This window comes from Eutrema salsugineum, unplaced genomic scaffold (genome assembly GCF_000478725.1).
Source record: "Eutrema salsugineum unplaced genomic scaffold, Eutsalg1_0 scaffold_7, whole genome shotgun sequence".
Taxonomy (NCBI): domain Eukaryota; kingdom Viridiplantae; phylum Streptophyta; class Magnoliopsida; order Brassicales; family Brassicaceae; genus Eutrema; species Eutrema salsugineum.
In genome coordinates, this window is record NW_006256486.1 from 10,645,429 (window position 1) to 10,656,829 (window position 11,401).

An 11,401-nucleotide genomic window follows, 5' to 3' on the forward strand; every position below is an offset into this window, starting at 1 on the left:
ATGCAGTAGTATAATCTTTGAACGTGAAGTTGCTTAAGAATAGAGCACGGTCTTCCGTCAATTCTGAATTAAATTGCTCCACCAAATCTCCATCAACAGTTGCATGAATTCTAGAACCCTGATATAGTCAATAACATAATTAACATTTAAGTTATTCGTATCATAATTTTACTAAATCATTTATGTACATGTATATAGATATAAAACATTAACATTGCCTACCACTTCATCTGCTAATACCATCTCTATGGATGTAACCTTGCTTTTACGATATGATTTCCAGAGATTGATGATCTGAACCTTTATCTTGTAACGATCACTCGTTCTATCAATTTCATCTATCAGAGCAGCGACGATTGTTTTCCGCTTGAGATAAGACTTCACCACTTTCTTAGTGTCAAAACTATTATCTATCGACGACTCCATCTTCTTCTTTTTTTCAAAAATTCTTGAACGGATTTTATGCGGAAGATTAATCCGCCGTACATAAATATATATATATATATATATATATGAGTTGGTAAAAACCCTAGGTCTTTAGGATCGATGCAAATAAAAAGAGTATTGGATCTTTTATTGATTTGTATATATCGAGTTAAATGTTAAAACTTAACATAATTTAAATGTAAATTTTACTTATTTCATTTCTCATATAAGTAAATTTGTTATTTCTTACCAAATATCAGTTGCGTGAAATTATGTCTTCAGTCATTTTAACATAATCATAAAATAAACATAATAATGATAATGAAATTAGCATCTTTTGTACATATTCCTTTTTTTATAATTTCCTTTTTTCAGTTTTAAAAATTTTGTTTAGAAATATATATATATATATATGAATTAAAAAAAAATTTAGAAATATAAATTTTGCTTATATTTTTATAATTTCAATAAAATAATCATAATTTCCATAATCAATATGTAGATACCTTTTTATATCTCGTATGATAAGTATATATATATATATATATTTTTTTTTGCAACTACTACGAAGAGGGAGAAGACCTTTGAGAATGATGAGTATAATCGTTGTAGATTTAGAACAAATGTAACAATAGCGATATATATGAATTTCCAAATAGAATTTAAATTCTGATATATATATATATATATATATATATATATATATATATATATATGTATATATATATATACTGTATACGCATGCTTATGAAAGCTACTTTAGCTAAAAAAAAATATGTGGAACATGTATAGGTAATAGTCGAGAAACAATTGATAATAAATGATTCGAAAACAATAATTATAATTATGAAATACGAACTTCACATATAGTGAAGATGAAGAATTTGAAGAACATTAAAAAGAAACGAACAACACGCAAAAGAAAAAAACGAAGACCTTATGAAATGTATCCTAAAACATAAATTTGAAATACGAATAGTGAATATGGGTAATATGTATCTATCTAATCTCGATGGTGAACACTTTTTAGACGATAGCTTCGACTGCTAATCATCCTGTGTAATAAAAATAAAAATAAATAAATAAATAAGGTTATGTATAATATTAGAAACTATACATAGAAAGGTATGTACAGGCCATACTTTTCTCTCAATTCTTCGACTTTCGGAACATGTGAGTTTAGTACTACCAGTGTTGGTTGAACAGCCGAGATCGTTACCTTTCCTGAAATAAAACGAAATTTTCTAAAAATATATCACGCATATTCAAACATTAGATTATACATGCAACTGACATACCTCCAATATAATCAATAATTCCCCATCTGATTACACAAACAGCATTTTGGCTATCACAACTACGCCAGTCCTTATAGAACTTTAAATCTCTTTTGCCAGTCAATTTGCAAAAGAGACGAACGTGCCTACAAAATTATAATAATTAGCACAAAATTATATATGCTTGTATTCGTATAATTGTTCACATAGTTAAATTCGGGAAACATTAAATAGGGAATACAAACCTTAAATCCTCCAAGTAGAAAGTGATAAACTGGTATTCGCTATCAATGCCCTTTTCCTCCAGTTGGTCCAATGTATAACCTTCCCAGGAATGAAATTTGCCAACGTTTACAACACGACCAATTATTTCTGTAATGAAAGACAATAGTAAGATCAGTATTGTTTATTATCCTTAAACAAAATATAAAACATATATCAACATACTCACCAACTAAAAAGTCGTCACTGTATGTGCGATTCAGGATTACACGGAAGTCAATAAAATCGAAAAAAATTTGTCTGCAATGAAAATTATCACCATCTACGATAGTATGTGAACCCAAAAATATTTGTCCTAAAAACACCATAGACATGAGCAACCTGGAAACGTCGAATCATAACCCATCTTCCAACAGCAATCTGGTCTTCAAACAAAGCATAGCATGCGGTTGGTACAGTGGCATGTATTTTATCACCCTAGCATATCATATAAACTGTTAAAGTCTAATTATCACAATATTAATATGTAACAAAAATATTATAAATGTAAATATATAAAACTGGGCTATATAGTAAACAAACCAGGTCATCACATAGCGCAGCCTCGAGACGCTTTTCAGATGGGTGCAAACTATGAGTCCAAACTCGCAAAACTTTAATATTAATCTCAAACTCAAACGGTCCATTGGTTAGATGTATGACTTTTATTGGAAACACCTCGATCTCGTGAGACACCATAGCTGTATTTGATGAGGAGTCGTTGGAACATTCATCATCGTTCTCAATTTCAGAATCTGAAGTAAAGAGCCTATGTCGCATGCAAATGCGCTTTGGGGGAGCTTTAACAAAGATACCATCCACAAGCTCTTGTGATGTTCCATGGAAATCACAGTTGATATATAGTCTTTTTCCCAATGGACGTTTGGGTCGATGATCAGCAGAACATTCGGTTTTGTCTGCCGATGCATCATTCCGAATATCATCAACATCATCACTCTTGCATTCTTCATTTTCCTCATCAACATCATCATGACACTCGTTGTCGTCTCCTTCTTCATCACAACCATCAGACCATTCGTTCGTCTCATCATAGTCATCGTCTTCACTTTCTTCTTCGGTTTCTTCACAATCATCACTTTCTTCTTCCTCGTCTTCTTCTTCAATTCCATCACTATCATCGCTATCAGTACTATCTTCGTCTTCTTCCTCGTCTTCATATTCGTCGCCATCGTTATCATCACTGTCTTCATATTCTTCTTCGTCATCACAACCATCATACCAGTCGTCATCATCATCATTGTTATCGGTATCCGGTTGGTCACTACCGCTATCATCACCATCATCGTCATCATCTTTGTTATCGGTTTCAATGTCGCCATCACCACTGTCATCAGTTCGATCACCATCAGTTTTTTTGTAATTTGACTCGTCATGATCAGCACCAGTAGGACCTTCGTATATATATATATATATACATTTTTTATATATTAGTCGTACTTCTATATAGATGTATAATAAACTATCAACTTGTAGACTGTTCTGATCAAGAGACTTACCGTCTTGCTCATGTTCATTAGAAACACCAATGCTTCTATTAGCTGAGTTGCTAATCATTTCATATTCGAATTCATTATCTGGGCCTACATCAAACCAAATTATGAATATATTTGTAACGACTTATAAAATAAGATAATATTATAGAAATATTTTACCAATTTCATCGATGAGATGACAGGGCACATCCCACCAACCCAATTGAACATCTGTGTGATCTCCATGAGCTGATTCAGAATACAATATTCCAAACCCAAACACCTTAGAACCCAATTCGGGTGGCCCATTCCTCTTTCGTAAACCACAAGGTATTTTTGGCGTATCTATAAATAATAATACATATAGAATTTATTTATCATTCAATGAGTATATTTTTTTTAATCTAACATTCACACCGAAAATATGTGGAAGATTATGCAATCTTGAAGGATGTTTAGGGAGATGATCATATGATTGATAGAGGCGTAACCTCTCGAATGCCGTTTCAAGTGATGGTGTTCGGACAACAGTATTATGAACAACTGAAAGAAAAGAAATAAAATTTGTATTTTCATTCTAAACATCATAAGCAAAACGAACATGTCTCCTTACAAGAATTTAGTATAACAAAAGAATCACGACTTTTTTTTTTTGATGGATTAAAAAATAAAATAAACTTTCACATTAAATCATAAACTTCAATTTTTGTATTAAAAAACGAAAACCATTAAGTTACCATTGTTATCAGCATTAGAGGATGAATCAAGCAAGACGTCATATGAGATCTTCGCGTTATGTGAATCCATTGTGATTTAACCCTAATGAGAAATCGAGTTATAAGCTAATAGAATGGTTTCTTTTTTTGCTTTTTTTTTGCCTGAAAGGGTGAGAGAACTATCGTAAGTTTACGATCATATATAAAGACTTGGTTTTCAGGGTTTTAAACGATTATAACTATTGTGCACAAATTTTTTCTTTTTTATTAGTAACTAATAATTCCTATAAGAGATCAATTTTAAAATGACTACAATGTCTAGATCACGATTTTATGTTAAACTATTTAATTTTCAATTATGTATATTATCTTATTTGAGTAGATACATATCAGCGTATTAGGAAGAAGTGTTCTAAATCAATACAATTTTTGGACGAAAGTTTTCTTTATTTATGAATAACTACCAATAACTACAAAATCGATGAAGTCAAATGACTATTATTAAAATGTAAATTTTCTCAATTTATACGTCCATTTTTAGTTGTACAAGTATTATAATTTTCTCGTGTAAAATCAACTAATTTTAGAGAAAAATTATTAGAAATAAATACCGATTTTTACAGGAATCATTAGCACATAACTACAATGCGATAAATGACGTTTTAAGTATACAATTTATATTTTTCCATAATTCATTTATTCGATAATTATTAATTACTAAAATTATTGGTTAGATTTAATCTCTTTTCATATATCCAAAATATTACTTTATTTAATTATGATGATTACGAATATGGCGATTATCTGGTTAAACCTATTGTCTAGACCATCTAAATAGATGTTTTGCAGAAGAATTTATAATAATTAACAGTAATGAATATAGTTAAAAACACCATGATCATTATACTGCAAAGTCGGAATTTGGTACATAATAAAACGAAAAAAAGGAGGACATCACTCCTTTGAATTCAGAACTTAATATAAAAAATACTAAAGCTAATCTTCCAGTGATTTATGCATTTTATGCATTCCCTGTTGCAGCCGTCCCAGCATCCTCCATCGTCTTTTTGATTCTTTCCCAAATCCTAAAAAAAATATTAATATATTATTTTTAAACATTGATCATGTGATAAAAAGATTAGGTAAACAAATGAACTAATATACGTACTTCCTGCGATAAATGAGAATATCGCCGATCGGTGGAGAAACCAAAAAACGTGAGAGGCCAACATTCTCATGATCATGGATGGTAATTTCATCTAAATTTAAAATGAGAAGAGGGGATTACGACATAATTCACCCAAAATTGACTTATTAGATTTATTTGCGTGACGTAAAAATATAATTACATTTTTGAAATCACATACCTTGGTCTTTGTTGACGATCCAATCTGTCAAAACACAAATAGCAAAAGGGCCATCCACTCCTGTTGTTTGGTTTTTGATGTCAACAGCGAAATCCCCGTGAGCCAAGCAGTCGAGTGCACAATCCCTATGTCAAAATTAGATGTAATTAATTATTTATTTCATAGTGGACTATAATTCATGCGAGTGAAATTCAATTATCTTACTCAAGATCTTTGATGGTGAACTTTAGAGATTTTTCAAAAATTCCTTCCGTAGATTTTTAGATGATAAGACTTCACCAACATTTACCAATACACCAATAAGATCTGCATAATAAAGTTAATTGTTAGTTACGCCTTTATTTCATTAAAATAATACTCGAGTTCGAATTTTTACAGGATGCAAATGAAAATCATACCGATTGGATATAAATGAGAATAGGAGCGTTGATAGATCTCATCAAAATCGACGAATTTCACGAAGAGATCTTCTGTCAATGGCCTGATTGAGAGCTGTGTCTGGTGTTTCTTTCTTTCCTTTCCCAATCTGCCGGAATCAAGTGGAATTTGGACAATTTTACCCATTGGCCTTCAGGACATACCATATCGAAATAGGAATAACTCATATTTCCACATGAAGCGTAGATTCTAGAGCCACGAATTATAAGTGAAAGAGATGACTAAGTAAATATATCATATGGAAAACAACAATAAAACGTATATATTTAGGCGAATTTACATATTCATCCACGAGAACGAACGCCAAGCCTTGTTTCCCATATCCGTCAGCCTTATACCATCGCTTGAGTACCTTAACACCAATTTTCCAGTCATCCCTCCATGCATGCAAATCATGAACCAGATCATAGGTTTCCATTATGAAAGAGAAGCACTTGTTTTTTATTATTTCTCTGTTAGGTCTTTTCGAAGGATGACTATTTTATTTCTCGGCAAGAGAACGAATATATATAAAGTTAAGAATGAGTTAAGGAAGAAGTTAGATTCACTGGATTATTTTGATGAGTTACTTCCATTGGAAACTTTTCAGGATATACGTATTTAGATTTATGTAAAGTTGCGTCTTTTCGCGTTATGTTTCGCGTATTACTCGTAAAAGATATATTTATATTTGATACAATAATCGGAATGTACACCCCAAATTTTATGTTTATATGTACATAACAATTAACTTTTTAACAAAAATAATATTAAATTATAGAGATAATATAAAAGTAAATAATAATAATAAGGAGAAGTCGTTGTTATAAATGGTCTTAGCATTTTTCTTGCTCGGGAGCCTTTGGCCTCATCCAGGGTTACCTTACCCGCACATCTCAACACGCAGTTCAATTCCCAGAAATTATCCTTTAAGCGCTGCGAGTTATCCAAGTCGCAAAACCATCTCGCAAACTTCAAATCTCGTAGGACCACTTCACATTCGGGGGAGCGTAACTTCCAGGATATGTACCCAAATGGCTTGATACCAGCGACAGTGGAAAGGGCACTCAAACATCTCAAACTTTGGTGAAGAAACCTTCGGCGCTCGGGAAGTGGGATGTTCCCTGGACAGCTCATATCGGAAGTGCATTGAAACGATCAAAAAGATGCTTTTGGACCAGTGTTCACTCCAGAGACGGTATCTTTCAGCACATACCTCCAAACCGGATTCTCTCAGATGTTCTGGAATAAGCACTCAAAGATCTCATATCTTGATGAAGACCCCGAAAGCTGAATCAGACTGGAAAGGCATCGTCCCACGCAATCTTTGTGATTCATCGGATCGGTCTTGAAACTGTAGCGAGACAAGTGCGCCTTCCGGTGAGCTTAACTCTCTGTTCACGACTCCAAATCCAATGATTCCACCTATTCTAGATCCGTGACCTGATCATCTCCAAATTTTATGAAGACCCTGTAATCTGAATCGGACGTTACGACTCCCCAGACAGGCGATCTTTCCAGACGTATGGGATTGCTCTGGAACGGATGCGAGATTGGTCTGTCTTCCGGTGGCCGTATCTTTCAGCTCGGTGCTCCAAACTCATCGATTCCAACTGTTCTGAGATTTAGACTCTATTATCTTGGTTTTTTCTGAAGACCCCGGAGACTGAATCGGCCGGAAAGACCTTCCGGTAACACGATCTTGGAGATGTATCTGCACCCGAGAGTTTTGGCCGAGAAACTTGATCAGCCGATATGCGTTTTGGCCGAGAAATCCACCTGCGGTACATGAAAATAGCCGAGAAAAAGCTTCCCGCAGTACAGGCTAGTGCCGAGAATCTCCAAAATGCTGATTTCACCATTTTTAAACCCTCATTCACCATTTCTCCTCCTGGCTTCATCTTTTTAGGTTCAAACTGCTTCCAAATCACCTGTAAACACTCCACAACATGCAAGACTCATTTGGACCTAATGCAAACCCCTAAGTCCTAAAACAACATCTAAAGACCTAAAATGCATGAAATAAGACATGATTTGGAATGAAATATACAACCTAGATGATACAAGTTATGAACATATCAACTCCCCCACACTTGTCCTTTGCTTATCCTCAAGCAAAAAGAGCAAATGAAAGAAAGAGGTTTGATGCATTGGGAGTTCATATTCCTTAATGAGAGAGTGTATAACTAAAAGAATTCAAGGCTCACTTGTCAAAATACAATGTTCCAGACAAATATAAAATTTTGAATTAATAAGAAACAATGTCTAGAAATCATAATAATAAATATTGAAACATTATAGTATAGTAGAAAAAAAAACGAAAACCTGGAAAATTAGAAGAAGATTGATTTATTATATTCAGATGATACAGGCTTATTAATTTTAAATATTTTGGATCTTCGTAATAGAAGAACTTGGTAAATCATACTTGAAACCACAACCCATAATTATTTTCTTTTCATTAGTCCAAAATCTGATAATTACAAATTAATAAATAAATCTACGTTAGAATAGTTATCTAATTTATGGGTAATAATAATCTAATATTGGTTTGTTTTTACAATTTCTTAGTGTAACATGCATTGGTCTATCAACCGATAGAAAATTACTTTTCAATGAAGAATAAAGCAAATCAATCTGTAAGGATTTCTGCTTGAAATAACTTTGACAGAGGAATCTAATTATTTACAACCTTTGGCAAATTCAACTGGCATAATTATAGCGCCTGAAAAGTAACACTGTGATATAGAACTTTAAGAATTGAACATTGTTATGGTATATGCACTATTTGTAATTATATGATTATTCATTCATACACTAATAAATTGACTTATCTGTATGTAGTTTTTCTTTCTACGTTGTTTGTAACCACGTAATAACAAAGTTGGTATCAACAACATATCCGCTGATTTCTTTCTTACTGTTAAGCACAAAACTGATTAATGTTATAGCCAACACTGAACTATTATCTAAGTTTTATTAATAACTAAACACTAAACAGAGCCTAGATTCTAAGCTAAGAGAATGTGTTTCTTTATTCTGTTTATAAGAATAATGAAAAACTCTTTTATGTTGATACGCGTATTTAAGGATGTAGTCTTTAGGGTTTTAGACGAATACAACTTGGACGTGTGAGTTTAACATTTTTAAATAGTTACTAATAATTTTTCAAAGCGATAAACCCTAAAGATGAGTACAATGTATAGTTTACAATTTTCTGTTAAATGACTAAATCTTGAATTTTGTACATTTTCTTATTTGAGTGGATATATGTGAGCATTTTGGGAAACAGAATTCTAATTAATATTTTTTTGCACAGAAGTTTGCCTTTTTTTTTGTTTAACTACCAACAACTACAAAATTTCTAGATTTTAAAATGTACTATTTCTTCATATTAAAATGTGTGATTTCTTTAGATTCACATTTCTTTTTAACTATACAAGTATGTAAGATTTATAAAATAAAATCTACTAAAGATACATAAAATATGATAGACTGAATCTTACAAATTATTATCACATAATTACAAGACGATAAATGTAATGTTACATCATATAATTATTAATTAAATATAAATTTATAGAAATTATTTTTAGTCTTAAATTAATTATTATGATTACGAATTTAGTGTTTATCTGGTTAACCTATTTATTTTTTAAGTTAACTAATTAGATATTTTACAGCAGGTTATATAAATAACAGCAATTAAAATATCGATTAAAAAAAACATAATTATTTAAACACAGAACCGAGTTTAAGTTAAAACATAAGAAAACATAGAAAGGAGAACATCACTCCCTGAAGTCTTAAATATATAATAAGAGAAATACTAAAACGATAAACTCATAGAACTGCCACTTATGCATATCACATTCCATGGTTTCCTGCATCCTCCATTGTCTTCTTTATCCTTTCCCAAATCCTATACATTATATTTATATATCAGTATAATGTTACTTAAGTAATCAGATGTTTAAGTAACCAAATGTTTCTTTATACTTACTTCTTACGGTAGATGAGAACCTCGTCAATAGGTGGAGTAACAAAGAAACGTGAGAAGCCAATATTCTCATGATCATGGATGGTTATTTCATCTAAAATTATAGTCAAGTGAAGAAATCAGAATACAACTATTCCAAAGTATAATTATTTAGGTTATTTGCATGATATAAAACCTCATTAAAATTTATAGATCACATACCTTGACATTTGTTGACTACCCAATCCGTCAATACACAAATCGCAACCGGACCATCGACGCCTACCGTCTGGTTCTTGATATCAACAGCGAAATCACCATGAGCCAAGCAATTAACAGTCTGATCCCTTTGTCAAAATTAAAATTAATAATTATTTTCTTCATTATTTACCATAATATATGGGAGTAAAACTTAAAGTATTCTTACTCAAGATTCTTGATAGTGAACTTCAGCGATTTTTCAGCACTTCCATCTGAGGACTCAGATGTCAAGAGTTCACCAACATTCACCAACACTCCAATAAGATCTGCAAAAATAAAGTACTTTGTTAGCCATGCATGGATAAAATAAAATAATTTTAAAACAACTAAACTATTGTAAAACATTACTTGGGTGTCAATTTTTAAAGAATGTAAATGAAAATCATACTGACTGGGTACAAGTGATTATAGGGACGATTATAAATCTCATCAAAATCGACGAAATTCATGAAGGGGTCTTCAGACAATGGCCTGATCCGTGAATCCTTGGTCTCTGAGTTGAGAGTGATCTGGGATTTGTGTTTAGTAACTCTTTCCTTCCTTTTCCAATCTGACCGAATCAAGCGGAAATCGGTCAGTCTTACCCATTCTCCTTTCGGGCAAACCCTCTCAAAGTACTCATAACACGTAGCACCACAAGTACCATAAATTTTAGAGCCCTGAATTATAAACAAAGATAATGACAATCGCATTCTATAACATGCTAAAGTACAATAAAAACATATATGTTATCACGAGCTTACATGTTCATCAACAAAAACGAATGCTAAGCCTGGATTCCCGTTTCGATGAACAATAAACCATCGTCTCAGAACCTTGATGTCAATGTTCCAGTCGGTCCTCCATGCATGCAAATCACGAACTGCATCATATGAATCCATCACGAAGGATAAGGACTTGGAAAGTTTTTTTTTTTTTCTTTTTTTTGGTTTGATATGTGTATTTGAAGAACAACTATTCTTCTTGGTAAGATAACATATATATATAGGGAAAGAACGTAATAAGTAAGTAGGTAGATTCAATGTATTTTGTCCATGGATTATGTCTATTTGAAACTTTCAGAATATACTGTTGGAATTTTTATGTAAAGTTGCGAATTTTCAAAAAATAATAATTGATCAAACGACTTATATGAATCATGCTTTGGTCTATCAATCACTGATGTAGTCTGAATATTCGCAGTAACATGCATTGGTGTTTAATC

The 11,401-nt window shown here is 32.1% G+C and overlaps 1 protein-coding gene across 1 annotated transcript; it reads right to left on the reverse strand.

The window, feature by feature from the left end:
- Window positions 1-9,824: 9,824 nt before the first annotated feature.
- On the reverse strand, window positions 9,825-11,078 carry LOC112083093. Its single transcript, XM_024150823.1, has 6 exons — window positions 10,941-11,078; window positions 10,586-10,856; window positions 10,364-10,463; window positions 10,159-10,283; window positions 9,961-10,051; window positions 9,825-9,879 (listed from the first exon to the last, which is right to left on the reverse strand). The coding sequence occupies exons 1-6, from the start codon at window positions 11,076-11,078 to the stop codon at window positions 9,825-9,827; spliced, it is 780 nt and encodes a 259-aa protein (XP_024006591.1).
- Between the last annotated feature and the right edge of the window lie 323 nt (window positions 11,079-11,401).

Excerpts from the sequence above, each read along its gene's own strand:
- LOC112083093 (XM_024150823.1), bottom strand. The coding sequence starts at position 11,078 with ATGGATTCATATGATGCAGTTCGTGATTTGCATGCATGGAGGACCGAC. Across the intron at positions 10,284-10,363 it reads TTCACTATCAAGAATCTTGA|GGATCAGACTGTTAATTGCT; the intron begins GTAAGAATACTT and ends ATTTTGACAAAG. Across the intron at positions 9,880-9,960 it reads GTTCTCATCTACCGTAAGAA|GATTTGGGAAAGGATAAAGA; the intron begins GTAAGTATAAAG and ends TATAATGTATAG.